The following is a 20,195-nucleotide window of genomic DNA, read 5'->3' on the forward strand; positions in this document are numbered from 1 at the left end:
AGTGAAATCAACTTTGATAGATATGGAGTTTCAGTTTGGAAAAGTGAAAAAAGTTCTGGGGATGGATGATGGTGATATTTGCAAAGTAATGTTAATTGTAAAATGACAGTGAATTGTAAAAACAGTAAAAATGGTAAGTTTTATGTCATGTATATTTTTTTCACAATAAAAATAAGAAAAAAATCTCAAGCATATACCAAGAATCCATAACTATCAATATAAAAATGATAACACAACTTGACCAAGTGGTATCTCTTCCAGAAATGCAAGGCTAGACATTAGTGTAATGCACCATATCAATAAACTAAAAGACAAAAAAAAAATCACTTAATAGACACAGAAAAAGGAGTGGAAAACCTAGCATTTTACTCTTGATTTAAGGAAAAAAACCCCAGCAACCTTAACAAACAGGGCAACTGAAATGGAACTTCCTTAACCTAATAAAGAGGATTATGAAAAAACCATGGTTAATATCATCCTTACTAATGAAAAACTCAAAGTTCAACCCCTAAGATAAGGAACAAATCATAATATATGCCCTGAGTACTTCTACTCAATATTATATTGGAAATACTAGTCAGGAAAAAAAGCCAAGAAGAAAAAAATAAAAGGCATATATATTATAAACTAAGAAATTAAAATATATCCATTTTCCTAAGACATTTTCTGATATATAGAAATCCTAGCTACCTATTAAAAATAATTATGGGAACTAATAAAGAATTTTAGCAATTTTGCAGGATAAAGGTTCAATATTCAAAGTCAATTTATATCTCCACACTAGTAATGAATAATGAAATTTTTAAAAAATCCTATACATAATAGCATCAAAAAGAATAAAATATTAAGAAATATGTTTAACAAAATAAGTGTAGAGCTTGTATACTGATAATTACAAAACTATAAAACATTTAATTAAAATTAGCTGAATACAATAAAAATAATTGGAAAGACATCCCATGTTCATGGATTCTAAGCTATAACATAGTTAATATAACATTACACCTCAAATTGATGTGTAATTCAACACAATTACTATCAAAATTCCAGCTGACTTTTTTTCAGAAATTGTCAAGTTGATTCTGAAATTTAAGAAATGCAAGAGTCCCAGGATATCCAAAATAATCTTAAAAAGAAAAAGTTGGATTACTCACATTTCCTGATTTGTAAACTACAAGGCTACAGTAATCAAGACAGTGTGCTACTGACATAAGAATATAGATGTATTAGATCAATGGAGTGGAATTTACAGTCTAGAAATAAATTGTTTTACAATCAAGTGATTTTTTAGCAAAGATGTCAAGTTACTTAAATGGGTGAATAATCATCTTTTCAACAGTGATGCTGAGATAACTGGGTATCCACATGCTAAAAGAATTAAGTTGGACCATTTTTCACACCATATACAAAATTAACTCAAAATGGATTATAGACCCAAATTTAAGAGGAAAAGGTATAAGACTCCCAGGGAAAACAAATCAGGACCTTGAATTAAGCAATGCTCTGTTAGTGCATTTGGTGTTAGATATAACACCAAAATCACAAGCACATACAAAAAAAATTAATAAATTGAACCTAATCAAAATTAAAACTTTGCATTTTAGAGGAGGCCATCAGAAAAGTGATGACATAATTTAGACAACAAAAGAAAATATTTGTAAAACATGAATTTAACAATTAAAAAATAGGTGAATGATATAAATAGATATCTTTCCAAACAAAACATACAAATGGTCAATAAGAACATTGAAAAGATGTTCATCATTAGTCTTTAGGTAAATGCAAATCAAAACCACAAGATACCACTTCATACTCATTGGATCATCCACAGAATAACTCAATATTACATGGATATCAATTCAACTAAAATTAATGCATGATTTAATTTATTAATCTGGTACTTAAGTTCATATGGAAGAAAGCCAAGCCAACACATATGAAGAAGATACAAAGGAAGAAGACAAAACTTGTCTCTGAGATATAAATGGAGAGAAATTAAGATAGCATAAGACTGGCACAAATAGAGAAAAATGACCAAGAGAACAGAGAAGGAAATTGAGAAACATTCACACTTTTAAGTTTATAAACAACCAATGAAGCAACAAAACACACGATTTTTAGCAGATATCATATTGCAGTGCATTCAGGAGTATTAAGTTGTGACAGTAAAGGTGGTCATCAATATGCTGTAATATTAAATTGGATATATGTCAAACAATACACACACACACACACACAGAATTACATTCATATATTCATCCTCTGCCTCCCTCCTTTAAACCTTAGCCAGCTATTAATTTATCTTCTGTCTTAAATATTTGCCTATTCTGTATGCGTACTATAAATGGAATCATAGAATCTGTGGTATTTTGTTTCTGGCTTTCTTAGGTTAGCATAAAGTTTTCAAAATTTATTCAAAATTTATTGGTAAATACCAAATATCATCACTTCTTTAATTTTTATTGACTAAATAATATCCTGCATTTTATTTACTAGTTCATCAGTTGATGGACATTTGGGTTGTTTCTACATTTTGGTTTATGAATAATGGTATTGTGAACATTTGTATACAAGGTTTGTGGGGACATATGTTTTAAGTTTCCTTAGGCATATATCAAGGGTAAACTGCTAGGTTCAAAATTTTAAGGAACTTCCAAACTGCTTTCTAAAGTATCTGTACCATTTTATATTCCCACGAGCATGTGCATAAGAATTCAGATTTTGCCATATTCTCCCAACAATTCCTATTGTCTTTTAATTATGGCTATTTTAGTAAGTGTGGAGAAGTATCTTGTTGTGGTCTTAATTTAAATTTCCTTAATGACGAATAATGTTGAGCATCTTTCATGTGAGTAATCATTTCTTTAAAAAAAATTTGTTGTTTAATGTTTATTCATTATCGAGAGACAGACACAGGGTGTGAGCAGGGGAGGGGTAAAGAGAGGGAGACACAGAATCTGAATCAGGCTCCAGGCTCTGACCTGTCAGCACAGAGCCCAACGCAGGTCTTGAACTCACAAACCGTGAGATCATGACCTGAGCCAAAGTCGGTCGCCCAACTGACGGAGCCACCCAGGCGCCCCCGTGATTAATCATTTCTATGTCTTGTTTTTAGAAATGTCTAATCTAATTTTTTGTTTATTTGTTAAACTACATTGTCTTTTTATTGTTGAGTCAGATGAGTTTCTTATATTTTGTATATATTTTGTCTATAATTAAAAATATGGTTGGCAAATATATTCTCCCATTCATCGAACTGTCTTTATTTATTCTGAGAGTGAACAAACTAGCAGGGGAGGGGCACAGAGAAAGGGAGAGAGCAAATCCTAAGCAGGCTCCGCGCTGTCAGCTCAGAGCCCGATACAGAGCTCAAACCCATGAACCATGAGATCATGATCAGTGCCAAAACCAAGAGTCAGACACTTAACCGACTGAGCCACCCAGGTGCCCCTCTCCACTTTCTTGAAGAATGAAAGCTTTTTAAATTTTTGAAGTCCAATTTATGCCTTATTCATTCATCACTTGTGCTTTAGGTGTCATATCTAAGAAAACACTGCCTAGTTCCAGGTCATTAAGATTTATGCCTATGTTTTCCTGTAAAAGTTTTATAGTTTTAGCTCTTACATTTACGTCTGTAATACATCTTAAGTTAATTCTTGTGTTTGGTGTAAGGTAGGGGTTCAAATTCATTCTTTTGCATGTGAATGTACAGTTGTTCATGCACATTTATTGAAAAGATGTACAGGGTATTTTTTGCTCATTAAGAATTCTGGGTGGGTGAGTAGTTATTTTCTTTTAGCCATTATAAGTATCTTTGCCATCTAGCTTCTGTAATTGTTGACAAGGAATCTGACTCCACTTGCTTTTTAAAAGGTACTGTGTCTTTTTCTCCCACTTTAGATGTTTTGTTCTCTTTTCATTTTTTTTTTCCTAGTAGTTTTGCTATGATCTCTTTATGTGTTTTTTTTTTCTTTAAAGACATTCTTCCTAAGATTCTGAAAGCACCTTGGGGCGTCTAGGTAGCTCAGTCAGTTAAGTTTCTGACTTAGGCTCAGGTCATGATTTCACCATTTGTGGGTTCCAGCTGTGTCAGGCTCTGTGCTGATGGCTCAGAGCCTGGACCCTGCTTCAGATTCTGTGTCTCCCTCTGTCTCTGCCCCTACCCCGCTCATGCTCTGTCTCCCTCTCAAAAATAAATGAACATTAAAAAAATTAAAATATCATCAATACAGTGTATCTTGGTTTTTCTATTTTCTCATAGTTACATATGTCAGTACTTGCTACATCCTTTCCCTAAATTTAATTTTTAATGGAGGTTTTATATTTAACATAATTACAAAATATTTAAATGTAAATAAGCTGTCTTAGAATTTATTCTCTTATTTTATGTTATTTTTTAACTTTGTTTTTGCCTTTTGAGTTAATCAAGAATTTTCTTGCTTTTGTTTTTCCCCTTATAAGCTTTTTTTTAATTATTTTTTTTAATGTTTATTTATTCTTGAGAAAGAGAGAGACAGAGCATGAACGGGGGAGGGTCAGAGAGAGGGAGACACAGAATTGGAAGCAGGCTCCAGGCTCTGAGCTGTCAGCACAGAGCCTGATGCAGGGCTCAAACTCACGGACTATGAGATCATGACCTGAGCCAAAGTCGGATGCTTAACCGACTGAGCCACCCAGGCACCCCTCCTTTATAAGCTTTTATTTTCAAATTATTTTATTATTATTCTTGTAGCTTGGATTATAAAATGAATACTTGACTAATGCTAATTTTTAATTTCTCTTTTGTGCTGCATTTTATTGGAATGATTGAGTTTTGTTTCAGTTTTTTTTTTTCCTAGTGAAACTATTTTTTTTTTTCCATTTTTATTCTTCTAGGGGTCAACTTACATTTTTGACATACTAATAACTTAATTTCATATTATTCTTTATATTTTGAAATATGTTTTTAAAAGATGTGTTTTTTAGCCAACAATGAATTTTGCTAATTTCTATGATGATGATTTCTTCTTGCTTAATTCTTCTGTCTCCTCATTTAGTTTCCCTTTTTGTTTTTAACATCATTCACAATCAGCCCTTACAGAAATAGATTTGGAAAGCAAATTATATGAGTTCAAATGTGTGCTCTCACATACTTTTCTTTTTTAATCTATGTATTTAACATTGGGTGAAATTCACAATTTTACCTGCCAGCTGAAACAGAAGTTCTACCTTTTCAATGATCTAACCAATATGCTTATTTTTACATTTTAACCAGTATTCCTTTCAGATCAAGATTTTCTTTCCTATTTCTCCCTTTCTCTTTCTTTATTTATCTGTATGTTTATATAGGTAGGTAGATAGAGATAAATAGATGATATGGATGATAAGGAAGACATGATACAGATAGAGATAGATAAGAGATAGGTAGAGATCAGTGATAGTAAATAGATAGATGATAGACAGATAGAGAGATAATTGATAGATGATAGATATATATAGAGAGAGAGAGATGATAGAGAGGGAGAGAGAGAGGAGACAGAGAGATGGAGAGATAGAGATATCTTTCTTCAAAATTTCCTTTGTGGTTCAAATCATCCAGTTCCTGGGGAGAGCACTTAACCATTCTATGTTTCTTTCCTTACATCTTTGTTTTGCCTTTCTTCAAACCAATAGTCATTCTATGTCATTGTATGTCCATTTTTGGAGTTGATCATTACTTTGCAACTCCTTTTTACACAGAAATTAAAGTAGGCAATTACCCATTACAGTTGAGAAAAGGTTGAGCCACTTGGCTATTTATATGAATATCCTAAATATTTCCTCGTCAATCACTCTTTTACTTCTGTTATAGACCTAAAATGCTGCTGCCATTGCTGCTGTCTCCATCTTCTTCACCAAATGATTCCATGTATATTTAGTACCATGTGTACTCAGTGCACATCATCTTTCAATTATTTGATAGTTACTGGATCCTCATTACTCCTTTTTGTGATTTTCATAAACTATCCTTGTAGTTCCCAGGTGTGAATGTGTGTATCTGGCTGTGTGTATCTGCATGTGTGATTTAAATTCCACTCATGCCGATTTATATTTATGATCCTCTAATGTCCACAGCCATATGTATGTATTTTATATTTACTTAGAAAACTATGGATATGGAGTGAGAGAGGGAAGTGTAACTTATATTTAGTCTGCTTTTTCCCTTCTCAAATGAAGAGCCCATAGACTTTGAATCTTTTCCCTTATTATTTTGTGGAAATAATTCATACCTTTAATTCCAGACAACTTGTCTGATATTTTTTTACAGTATTCCTTAACTTTTTTCTATAATCCTTTAAGATATATATATATATATATATATATATACACACACATACATATACATATATATGTATGTGTATATATATATATATATACTAAAAATCACATTATTTTTTAAAAATTTTTTAATGTTTATTTTTGAGAGAGACGGAGTGTGAGTGGGGGAGGAGCAGAAAGAGGGAGACACAGAGTCTGAAGCCAGCTCCAGGCTCCGAGCTGTCAGCACAGAGCGCAATGCTGGGCTCAAACTCACAAACTGTGAGATCATGACCTGAGCCAAAGTCGGACACTTAACCAACTGAGCCACCCAGGAGGCCCTTACATTATTTTTTAAATCACAGTTATGTATCAACATCTACTTCTTTTTGGTTTCCAGAAGAACACATATAAGAGAAATAAAATTATAATAAATACCTTCACCAAATAAATCCACACACTGTTTTATCCCACTTATACAACTTCCATTCAGACAAAGCCATTGATTCTCTCCACATGGATGCCCATTCTGAATAAAAAAGTTATCTTGACATGTTGCAGATGATCCATTGCAATATTCAGGGAGATCACATTCATCAGAGGAAGGTCTACATATTTCTCCTTTTGCCAAATACTGATGAAATGAAGTAAATAATATTGAATAAAGCAGAATGTGAACATACGAATAGAATAAAAAAGATGACTTTGTTCAGAAAAATTTAAAAGGCTCTTACTTGACAATTTTTACAGCATTCACCAATATCACAAGTTGAACCAACTGTTAATGTACATGTGGTATGATCACAACATGAGTTTAAGTTAGCAGCACAATCCTGAAAGGAAAATCAAATGCTCTGAAGTACCTTCCAACTTTTACTCACACTAGATAGATATTTTAATGGTGACAGAATATTATCTAATATACAGATAGGTGCTTAAATTACATGTTGGCAAACATAAAAAAAAATAGAGCCACTTATTTATTTACTTAACACATATTTATTGGTTACTACTCTGCTATTCTGTATACTCTTTCTATCCCTAGAGTAGGTTTGACTATACTGTAGTAGGATTTTTCTGAAACTCTGAGTCCACCAAAGCCAAAACATCAAGCTCTCTGGCTCTTGTAGACAAACAGATAGTTAAATACAAGACATAAAATAAATGGAAACTATGATTTATCAGTTTCATTATAGTGACTAGTTCCTAATCAGCCTTTATGAATCTATTGTGTTTTAATAAGCCTATAACTTTTATGGGATGTTCAAAGTTTAACTTACTTTTATTCTCTAAAGGCAAAGAGTTAGAAAATAATATTTCTAAATATGACTGAAATTATGATTCATCCATATCTTATTATGCCTTGATTAATGTTATGATTCATCCATGTGATTTTGTTTATAAAAATTCTATTATTACACTTAAAGCAACAGATAAGAATAGAGAAGATTGGAGAAACAATGCTTACACACACACACACACACACACTTTTTAAATTGTCAGGGATTTGGAATAGGGTTAATTGGGTAAAAATTTCAATAAGTTACACAAAAATAAGTCATGGATTTCAGTAGTCTTAATATGAGTTATAGTCAAATACTTATTAGGGCAAACTAAATTTGAACTATTTTCCAGAACTATTCTGCCTAATCAATGTTATTGTTATTGCTACCCGTACGGGATTCCAGAGAGTAAAGTTATATCATAGGAACTGGCTCACTTATATTATAATTAATAGAACTAAGATACACAAGTGTCAATTTTTACTAAAAATTTTCAAAGTGTTTACATTTAGACCCAAACAAGAAAAACACAAGTGGGTACTGGAAAATAATTTCTTAAAAGCACATCATCCAACTAGGTATCTAAAAGTTCACTTTCTTATTGGGGACAGTACACATTCATGACCTCAGCTATTGCTGTAGGGAAAACTGAACTCCTTTTATGTATTGATTTCCTCACATCCATACACCCATTATGAGTCTCACAATCTCTCTCTCGCTCTCTCTCTCTCTCTCTCTCAGTGCATTCCTTTTATCTCTAGTCTTCCCACCTCCCTCCAATCAAGCAGCTTTATCTAAGATTTTTGTGGGTTGGAGAACATGCATTTGTTGATTGTGAATTATCCAAACATTTTTTTACTTAAATATTGACCTCCATTAAAATATTCAAAGCCACAAGCATGCCTCATTTTCTGTTGAATTGTGAAAACTTTGTATTTATTTTCCTGAATGCCAGCAGATATTAAGCTTGGAAGAAATGTGGGCATTACCTTATTTTATCGTGCTTCATTTCATTGTACTTTGCAAACATCACTTTTGTTCGCTTATTTGTTTTTACAAATTGAAGGTGGCAACCTTAAATTGAGCAAATCTACCAGCATCATTTTTCCAACAGTCTCTGTGTCACATTTTGGTAATTCTTTCATTATTATATTTGTTATGGAGATCTGTTTTCAGTGGCTTTTGATGTTACTATTGTGATTTTGGAGAGTGTCATGAACCATTGTTCATATGAGACAATAAACTTAATTATGTTTTGACTGTTCCACTGATGAACTGCTCCCCTCGCTCCTTCTTTTCAGGCATCCCTATTCACTGAGACACAACAACATTGAAATTACAGGATTATTAATTGGCCTAATTCAAGTGAAAGGAATAGTCAAATGTTTCTCACTTTAAATCAAAAGCTAGAAAGGATTAAGCTTAGGGAGGAAGGCATGTTGAAAGCTGAGAGAGGCCAAAGCTAGGCCTCTTACACCAAAAAGTTAGTCAAGTAGTGAATGCAAAAGAAAAGTTCTTGAAGGAAATTAAAAATCAATGAATGCATGGATGATAAGAAAGCAAAATGGCATTATTGCTAATATAGAGAAAGTTTTAGTTTTCTGGATAGAAGATCAAACCAACCATAACATTCCCTTAAGCCAATGTCTCACCCACAGGAAGGCCCTAATTCTCTTCAATTTTATGAAGGCTGAGAGAGACAAGGAGGCTGCAGAAAAGTCTGAAGCTAGCAGAGGTTGGTTCATGAAGTTTAAGGAAAGAATCTGTATCCATCACATAAAAGTGCAAAGTTAAGTAGCAAGTGGTGATGTAAAAGCTGTAGCAAGTTATTTAGATGTAGCTAAGATAATTAATGACGGTGGCTACACTAAACAACACATTTTCAATGTAGACAAAATAGTCTTCCATTGAAAGATGTCATTTTCATAGATAGGGAGGAGAAGGTAATATCTGGCTTCAAAGCTTCAAAGGACTGGGTGACTCTTGTTGGGGGCTAATGCATCTATGACATTTAGTTGAAGGCAATACTCATTTACCATTTCAAAAATTCTAGGGCTCTTAAAAATTATGCTAAATCTACTCTGCCTGTGCCCGATAAATGGAACAACAAAGTCTGGATGACAGCACATCTGTTTACAACATGGCTTAGTTAATATTTTAAGACCACTGTTGAGAAACACAGCTCAGAAAAAAGAATCCTTTCAAAATATTACTGCTCATTGACAATGTTCCTGGTGACCCAAGAGTTCTGATGGGGAGGTACAAGGAGACTAATGTTGTTTTAAGATTACTAACACAACATCCATTTTCTAGCCCATTGATTAAAGTCTATAATTGCGATAGATAGTGATTTTTCTAACAGACCTGACCAAAGTAAGTTGAAAACTTTCTGGAAAGGACTCACTATACTAGATGCCATAAAAAGCATTCATGATTTATGGGAAAAGGTCAAAATACCAACATTAACAGGAGTTTGGAACAAGTTAATTCCAATTTTCATGAATAGCTTTGAGGGGGTCAAGGCTTCAGTGTAGGAAGTAATTACACATGTGATGGAAATAGAAAGAAAACTATAATTGGCAATGAAGCCTGAAGATGTGACTGAATCACTGAAATCTCACGATAAAACTTCGACAGATGAGGAGTTCCTTCTAATGGCTAAGCAAAGAAAGTGGTTTCTTGAGATGGAATTTATTCCCACTGAAGATGCTGTGAAGATTATTAAAATGACAACCAAAGATTTAGATTATATACTTTTAGTTGATTAAACAGCAGCAAAGTTTGAGATGATTGACCCCAATATGAAAGAAGTTCTACTGGGGGGAAAATGCTTTCAAACACCACCACATGCTTACAGAGAAACTATTCATAAAAGAGCCAATGAATGCAGGCAGGTTCATTGCCATCGTATTTTAGAAACTGCCACAGACACTCCAACCTTCAACAACCACCACCTTGATCAGTCAGCAGCCATCAGCATTACGGCGAGATTATGACTTGCTGAAAGCATTCTTCAGGGATAAGGTATTTTTAAGACACGTACCTTGTTTTTTCAGACATAATTCTATTTCACACTTAGTAGACTATAGGATAATATAAGCATATAATTGTATGTACTGGGAAACAAAAAGGATCATTTTATTTACTTTATTGTGATATTCACTTTGTTCTGGTTGTCTGGAACAAAATCCACAAAGCTCTAAGGTATTCTTATACTAGGGAAGAACACACTCAAGAGGGAAAGTGAAAACCTAGGCCAACATAGTTACAGAATTAATGATCTTGAAAATCATCTGTAAGGATAATCTATGAACCACTGAATCCATATACTGATATATAAGTGCACTTATCAGTTTATTAAAATTTCTATATGCCTTTTTAACTTTTTTTCAGAAAAGTGATTTTGATTCCCTAGGGAAAATGGCAGTATAAAAATTTATTTATAATTTTTCACACATATCTTCCAAAGTAGTACTAACCTCTGCATCCCCACAGTCACACTGTTCTCCTTGTTCCACTTGTCCATTACCACAAACCACAGATTTGTATGATGGATCTAAGTGTGGCTGATTTTGAAGACATTGGGACTTTGGATTTGAAATAAAAGTTGCAAAATCCTCCATGCTGCAGTTACTAAAGATCTTCACACCACTGGAATGACTAAACATACGTCAAACTTCAAATTTTTATGTTAAGTATTACTTCATAAATTGCCTAGACTTGGAATAAAGCTATTTAATAGTATTCCACAACAGTCAAAATGCTCAGTTTTGTTAGTGTCAAAATTTTATTTTCGGTACAAGGGAAGTCAATTGTGCAAGAATTTATATTAAATATTTAGTTAGCAATAAATGATGGAATTTTATTGGTTCTTATATTACACTCACTCATGACATTTTTTTCTCTTACATTTCCTACCTCACAAAATACTCTGTTTCATTTGTTGCTTCCTTTTCCTTTCATGGTCCCTAAATATTATAATATCCTGTATTAACAAAAGAGATTGAGCTTTTCACTTCTTTATCTATATTCATTCATAGGTAATCCTGAAGTACGTATTTTGAATAACACCTATACCTGACACCTCAGATATTGGTGCCTATAGCCCTAATATATCACCTAAACTCAAGAGTCCAATACCAACTTTTTACTCAGAGATAACATTTCTAAACCTACATCTAAAATACCATCCCCTTACATCTTTATTCTTTTAGTGACACTTATTATTCTTTAATATTTATTAACAACCAAACTATTATTTATTTAATTATTTACTCATTGTCTTCCCCTACTAGTTTTTTAGCTCCAGAGAAAAGGCATTCCAACTATTTTGTTCTCTAGCACATATATAGCACATATATATATATTTTTTTTAAATAAATGAGTCCATGGAATAAACTATCTGTTGTAAATAGTACATTCTTTTGTTGATGTTGCATTATGACTTTTATTATTCTGAATAGTATTAATACATGAAAAAGTTATATTCATAAAGATTTATAATTTGATGACAGATATAGCTAATATGAACTTATTGGATTTTACAACAATAGACTCAAACCCTAGTCCTTCGGACTATCACAGGGAAATATTATTTACATGAGGATCATGGAAAAATTAGGGTTTTTAAATTTTTTGGAGGTCACACCCTATTGAACATACTCTACCATTAGAATAACCACAAATAATTGATTTATTATTACATTGCCAAAAATTCTGATGATTTCTATCTAAATACCAAAAACCAAAAAGAGAAATGATAGAACATTACTAAAAACTAGGCAATGTAAGATGTGTTTACTCTGTGTGAACTCGTTTATAAGGGATACACTTCTGGGTATAAATTAGTGTTGACATTAGAAAGAAAATATCAGTCATAATTATATCCAACTAGACAATTAATTTGAAGCTTGAGTCTTAGCAAACACTTGCTGGATGTTCTCATTCTCCATTCTCTCATTCTTCCTTGATAATTGAGCTTCTGGTTTTCAGTCAAATACAAGGCTTCCTTGTGTAGTGTCTACATTTCTTAGCCTTTTGTAAAATTAGTCTAACATCTATATAAAGGTCAGATAATTGGCCTAAAACAAAACCATAAATTTAAATTATAGAAAGTAATGTTGACAGCCAGGTTTTTATTCTATTGGTGACTATAATTTTGGTTAACTATTGTAGTCAAAGCTTCCATTATGAACTATGAGATGATCCTGGATATGAAAGTCACAGTGTAGAAATCAATGTAAAATTTTACTGTGAAATGTCATGCAATTAATAGAATTCTAATTTCCCAAAATAAAAATAACTTATCCTTGATTTAAGCTGTTATTACTTCAGGGTTTCTGAACTTACATTTAAATCTAAAAACAGATTCCATCCCAATAAATACAGATATCAATCAGGATATTGCTGTTTTAATGACATTTCAAACATTTATTTTCTTACCATAATATTGCAAAGCATTGACAGCAGGATGCAATGTTCTCATTACATTGAGGTGGATGGTACTAGAATAGATCATCTTTTGCTTAATCCATAAGCAAAACATGTGTTCAATATTTGCATTTTTTAGAAGAAGCAACACTCATTAGAAAAAAATTTGATAAAATCTGTCTTCTAATATAACATTGAGGAAATTATTAGAGGCACTTCAATTAGTAACTAAAAACAAATACAACACTTCAACACATTCTCTTACTGTGAAGTTTGTACAGCATAGAGATAATCAAGCAAAAATGGAAAACAAAAGATAAAAATAATTACTATCATTAAATAAGTCTCAATAAATTTCAAAATATGTACATCCAAAAACAATAAATATTAAATCAGAAATAAATAATAAAAAGGCATCTAGATGATCCACGAATATTTGAAAAGCAACTGAAATACTTCTAAAACAATCTGCTAGACAAAAGGAATTACAAAGAAAATAAAAATATTTTAACTAAATGAAAAAGAAACACAAAATATCAACATGTATGATATGCAATAGAAGCTGTGGTTAGACTGAAATGTACAGCTTTAAAGGGCTTACACAAAAAGAAAAAAAGTTTAAAATAAAATATTTGAGTTTTCACATTAAAAATCTAGGGGAGGGGCACCTGGATGGCTCAGTCAGTTTAGCAACCGACTCTTGATTTCAGTTCAGGTCATGATCTCATGGTCGTGAGATTCAGCCTCACATTGCTATGATCACAGAGCCTGTGAATTCTCTCTGTCCCTCTCTCTCTGCACCCCTCCTCTACTCACATTCTCTCTCTCTCTCAGTCTTTCTCAAAATAAATTAAAATAAACAAAAAAATCTAGTTTACCCCAAAGTATGCATAAAGTTAAGAAAAGAAATTGGACAAGTGATGATAAAGAGTCAATAAAATTAAAATATAGCCTTAAAAATCAATTAATTTGATAAAGCCCAAGTTAGAGAGATTGAGAAAAAAAAGAGAAAATAAAATAACAAATTATACAAGACATAAAAGAAGTAATATCACTAGAGACCCCAGTGACTTAAAAAAAAATAAGTGGAATTTAGGTTTGTGAAGATGGCAAAGTAGGAGGACCCTAAGCTCACTCCATCCCATGTTTACAACTGGATATCACTCACATCCCAGTAAGAAACCAGAGATCAATCCAAAGCCTGGCAGAATAAAATCCACAAATAAATATAGAGAATAAGTCATACCAGAGAGGTTAGGAAGGACATAAATGGTGGTTGAGAGCTGCCCACAGGAAAGAGGCTCTGAGAAAAGAAACCACCAGGGGATCCACATAGAGGAAAATGAATCCCCATACACCCAACGCTGTGTTTCTGTGGATCCATCCCTCTGCCGGGTCAGCCTCACTCCTGGGGCTGCAGGTCCCCTCCTGCATGGGACCACCGATGGCAAAGCGAGCTAAGCCTACCCCTTCCACCCCTGTACACCTTACGGATCCACCCCAGCTAATACACCAGATCCCATAGAAGCAGCACCACAAGCCTGGCAGTGTGCAAGTAGCCCAGACAGGGGCCACACCACTCCACAGTGAGTCCTGCCCCTGGGAGAAGGGAAGATAAGGTACACACCAATCTGACTGTGACCCCAGCAGTGGGCTGGGGCAGACATTGGGTCTGACTGTGGCCCCACCCAACAACACAAGTTACTCTGGACAGCACAGGGGAAGTGCCCTGCAGTTTGGAGAAACTGCAGGGACTACCAGAAATGAAGAAATGGAAGAACTCTCCTCAAAAGAAACTCCAGGAAGTAGTGACAGCTAATGAATTGATCAAAAATGATTTAAGCAATATAACTGAACAAGAATTTAGAATAACAGTCATAAAATTAATCGCTGGGCTTGAAAAAAGCATAGAGGAAAGTAGAGAATCTATTGCTACAGATATCAAGGGGCTAAGAAATCGTTATAAGGAGCTGAAAAATACTAGAAATGAGGTTCAAAATAAAATGGAGGGGGCCATAGCACGGATTGAAGAGGCAGAGAAGAGAATAGGTGAATTAGAAGATAAAATTATGGAAAAAGAGGAAGCTGAGAAAAAGAGAGATAAAAAAATCCAGGAGTATGAGGGGAGAATTAGAGAACTAGTGATGCAATCAAATGGAACAATACCCCTATCATAGGAATTCCAGAAGAAGAAGAGAGAGAGATAGGGGCTGAAGGTATACTTGAACAAATCATAGCTGAGAACATCCCTGATCTGGGGAAGGAAACAGGCATGGAAATCCAAGAGGCACAGACAACTCCCTTCAGACATAACTTGAAGCAATCTTCTGCACGAAATATCATAGTGAAACTGGCAAAATACAAGGGTAAAGAGAAAATTCTAAAAGCAGCTAGGGAAAAACAGGCTCTAACCTACAAAGGGAGATCCATAAGACTAGTGGCAGACTGATCTATTGAAACTTGGCAAGCCAGAAAGGAATGGCAGGAAATCTTCAATGTGATGAACAGAAAAAAATATGCAGCAAAGAATCTTTTATTCAGCAAGTCTGTCTGTCAGAAGGAAGGAGAGATAAAGGTTTTCCCAAACAAACAAAAACTGAAGGAATTCATCACCACTAAACCAGCCCTACAAGAGATCCTAACGGGGACTCTGTGAGTGAAATGTTGCAAGGACCACAAAATACCAGAGACATCACTACAAGCATGAAAACTATAGATAACACAATGTCTCTAAACCCATATCTTTCAAAAATAACATGAATGTACATGCCCTAAATGCTCCAACCGAAAGACATAGGGTATCAGAATGGATAAAAAAATAAGACCCATCTATTTGCTGTCTACAAGAGACTCATTTTAGACCTGAGGACACCTTCAGATTGAGAGTGAGGGGATGGAAAACTATCATGCCACTGGAAGTCAAAAGAAAGCTGGGTAGCCATACTTATATCACACAAACTCGACTTTAAATTAAAGGCTGTAACAAGAGATAAAGAAGGGCATTATATAATAATCACAGGGTCTATCCATCAGGAAGAGCTAACAATTATAAATGTTATAAATTATAAATGTTATAAATTATAAATGTTATAAATTATAAATTGCGCCGAATACAGGAGCCCCCAAATATATAAAACAATTACTCACAAACATAAGCAACCTTATTGATAAGAATGTAGTAAATTGCAGGGGATTTTAAAACTCCACTTACAGAAATGGATAGATCATCCAGACACACGGTCAATAAAGTAACACGGGCCCTCAATGATCCATTGGATCAGATGGACTTGACAGATATATTTAGAACTCTGCATCCCAAAGCAACAGAATATACTTTCTTCTTGAGTGCACATGGAACATTCTCCAAGATAGATCACATACTGGGTCACAAAACAGCCCTTCATAGGTATACAAGAATTGAGATCATACCATGCATACTTTCAGACCACAATGCTATGAAACTTGAAATCAACCACAGGAAAAGGTCTGGAAAACCTCCAAAAGCATGGAGGTTAAAGAACACCCTTTTAAAGAATGAATGGGCCAACCAGAAATTTAGAGAAGAAATTAAAAATTATATGGAAATAAATGAAAATAAAAATACAACAATCCAAATGCTTTGGGATGCAGTGAAGGCAGTCCTGAGAGGAAAATACATTGCAATTCAGGCCTATCTCAAGAAACAAGAAAAATCCCAAATACAAAATCTAACAGCACACCTAAAGAAAATAGAAGCAGAACATCAAAGGCACCCCAAACCCAGCAGAAGAGGAGAAATAATAAAGATCAGAGCAGAAATAAACAATATAGAATCTAAAAAAACCTGTAGAGCAGATCAATGAAACCAAGAGTTGGTGTTTTGAAAAATAAACAAAATTGATAAACCTCTAGCCAGGCTTCTCAAAAAGAAAAGGGAGTTGACCCAAATAGATAAAATCATGAATGAATATGGAATTATTACAACCAATCTCTCAGAAATACAAGCAGTTATCAAGGAATACTATGAAAAGTATATGCCAACAAACTGGACAACCTGGAAGAAATGGACCAATTCCTAAGCACCACACACTTCCAAAATTCAAACAAGAAGAAATAGAAAACTTGAACAGACCCATAACCAGCGAAAAAATTGAATCAGTCATCAAAATCTCCCAACAAATAAGAGTCCAGGACCAGATGGCTTCCCAGGGGAATTCTACCAGACATTTAAAGCAGAGATATTACTTATCCTCCTCAAGCCTTTCCAAAAAATAGAAAGGGAAGGAGAACTTCCAGACTCATTCTATGAAGCCAACATTACTTTGATTCCTAAACCAGACAGAGACCCAGTAAAAAAAGAAAACTACAGGCCAATATCCCTGATGAATATGGATGCAAAAATTCTCAAGATACTAGCAAATCGAATGCAACAGTATAAAAAGAATTATTCACCATGATCAAGTGGGATTCATTCCTGGGCTGCAGGGCTGGTTCAACATTTGGAAATCAATCAATGTGATACATCACATTAATAAAAGAAAAGCAAAGAACCATATGATCCTGTCAATCTATGCAGAAAAAGCATTTGACAAAATTCAGCAGCCTTTCTTAGCAAAAACTCTTAAGAAAGTCGGTATAGAAGGAACATACTTAAACATCATAAAAGCCATTTATGAAAAGCCCACAGCTAACATCATCCTCAGTGAGGAAAAACTGAGAGCTTTCTCCCTGAGATCGGGAACACGACAGGGATGTCCACTCTCGCTGCTGTTTAACATAGTGTTGGAAGTTCTAGCATCAGCAATCAGACAACAAAAGGAAATCAAAGGCATCAAAATTGGCAAAGATGAAGTTAAGCTTTCACTTTTTGCAGATGACATGATAGTGTACATGGAAAACCCTAAAGACTCCACCAAAAATCTACTAGAACTGATACATGAATTCAGCAAAGTCGCAGGATACAAAATTAGTGTACAGAAATCAGTTGCATTCTTATACACTAATAATGAAGCAACAGAAGGACAAACAAAGAAACTGATCCCATTCACAATTGCACCAAGAGTCATAAAATACCTAGGAATAAACCTAACCAGAGATGTAAAAGATCTGTATGCTGAAAACTATAGAAAGCTTATGAAGGAAATTGAAGAAGATATAAAGAAATGGAAAAACATTCTGTGTTCATCGATTGGAAGAATAAATATTGTTAAAATGTCAATACAACCCAAAGCTATCTACACATTCAATGTAATCCCAATCAAAATTGCACCAGCATTCATCTCAAAGCTGGAACAAGCAATCCTAAGATTTGTATGGAACCACAAAAGACCCTGAATACCCTAAGTAATATTAAAGAAGACCAAAGCAGGAGGCATCACAATCCCATACTTTAGCCTCTAGTACAAAGGTGTGATCATCAAGACATATATGTACCATATGTACCATGGCACAAAAAACAGACACAAAGACCAATGGAATAGAATAGAGACTCCAGAGTTGGACCCACAAAATTATGCCCAATTAATCTTTGACAAAGCAGTAAAGAATATCCAATGGAAAAAGGCAGTCTCTTTAACAAATGGTGCTGGGAGAACCAGACAGCAACATGCAGAAGAATAAAACTAGACCACTTTATTACACCATTCACAAAAATAAACTCAAAACGGATGAAGCACCTGAATGTGAGACAGAAAACCATCAAAACCTTAGAGAGAAAGCAGGAAAAAACCTCTCTGTCCTCAGCCACAGAAATTTCTTACCTGACACATCCTCAAAGGCAAGGGAAGTAAAAGCAAAAATGAACTATTGGGACCTCATGAAAATGAAAAGATTTTGTACTGCAAAGGAAACAATCAACAAAACTAAAAGGCAACCAATGGAATGGGAAAAGATATTTGCAAATGACATATCGAACAAAGGGCTAGTATCCAAAATCTATAAAGGACTCACTAAACTCCACACCTGAGAAACAAATAATCCAGTGAAGAAAAGGGCAGAAAACATGAATAGACACTTCTCTAAAGAAGACATCCAGATGGCCAATAGGCACATGAAAAGATGCTCAACGTCGCTCCTCATCAGGGAAATACAAATCAAAACCACACTCAGATACCACCTCATCCCTGTCAGAGTGGCTAAAATGAACAAATCAGGAGACTATAGATGCTGGAGAGGATGTGGAAAAATGGGAACCCTCTTGCACTGTTGGTGGGAATGCAAACTGGTGCAGCCACTCTGGAAAACAGTGTAGAGGTTCCTCAAAAAATTAAAAATAGATCTACCCTATGACCCAGCAATAACACTGTTAGGAATTTACCCAAGGAATACAGGAGTGCTGATGCATAGGGGTGCTTGTACCCCAGTATTTAGAGCAGCACTTTCAACAATAGCCAAATTATGGAAAGAGCCTAAATGTCCATCAACTGATGAATGGATAAAGAAATTGTGGTTTATATACACAATGGAATACTACGTGGCAATGAGAAAGAATGAAATATGGCCTTTTGTAGTAGGGTGGATGGAACTGGAGGGTGTTATGCTAAGTGAAATAAGCCATACAGAGAAAGACAGATACCATATGTTTTCACTCTTATGTGGATCCTGAGAAACTTAACAGAAGACCATGGGGCAGGGGAAGGAAAAAAAAAGGTTAGAGAGGGAGAGAACCAAACCATAAGAGACTCTTAAAAACTGAGAACAAACTGAGGGTTGATGGGGGGTGGGAGGGAGGGGTGGGTGGATGATGAGTATTGAGGAGGGCATCTGTTGGGATGAGCACTGGGTGTTGTATGGAAACCAATTTGATTATAAAGCTCATATTAAAAAAAAGAAAAAAAGTAATAGTCCCAATTACAATTGCACTTTATAATTGGATACCTAGAAATAAACCTAACCAAAGTGGTAAAATACGTGTACTCTAAAAATTATAAAACACTGATGAAAGAAAGTGAAGATGACACACAAGAAATAGAAAGACATTCCATGCTCATGGATTAGAAAAACAAATTTTGATAAAATGTTTAGACTAGCTAATGCAATCTACACATTTAATGCAATTTCTATCAAAATACCAACATTTTTCACAGAACTAGAAGAAACAATCCTAAAATTTTTATGGAACCACAAAAGACCCCGAATAGCCAAAGCAAGTTTGAAAAACAAAGGGAAAGCTGGAGGCAGCACAAGTGCAGACTTCAAGTTATATTACAAACCTGTAATCATCAAAAC

At 34.3% G+C, this 20,195-nt stretch overlaps 1 protein-coding gene across 3 annotated transcripts in view; it reads right to left on the minus strand.

Annotated features, from left to right (window-relative positions):
* ADAM2 (ADAM metallopeptidase domain 2) overlaps positions 1-20,195 on the minus strand; it is a 136,899-nt gene that overhangs the window by 41,400 nt on the left and 75,304 nt on the right. For all 3 annotated transcript variants that reach the window (XR_006294637.1, XM_043563591.1, XM_043563596.1), the window contains 3 exons: positions 11,039-11,219; positions 7,011-7,109; positions 6,715-6,910 (listed from right to left, as the gene is read on the minus strand). Coding sequence is in view for 2 of the 3 variants with exons in the window: in XM_043563591.1 (XP_043419526.1) it covers positions 6,715-6,910; positions 7,011-7,109; positions 11,039-11,219 (476 nt within the window). In the remaining variant the exon portion in view is untranslated. The remainder of the gene's footprint in view (positions 1-6,714; positions 6,911-7,010; positions 7,110-11,038; positions 11,220-20,195) is intronic.

The sequence above is a fragment of the Prionailurus bengalensis genome, chromosome B1, assembly GCF_016509475.1.
Source record: "Prionailurus bengalensis isolate Pbe53 chromosome B1, Fcat_Pben_1.1_paternal_pri, whole genome shotgun sequence".
In the NCBI taxonomy this organism is placed as follows: domain Eukaryota; kingdom Metazoa; phylum Chordata; class Mammalia; order Carnivora; family Felidae; genus Prionailurus; species Prionailurus bengalensis.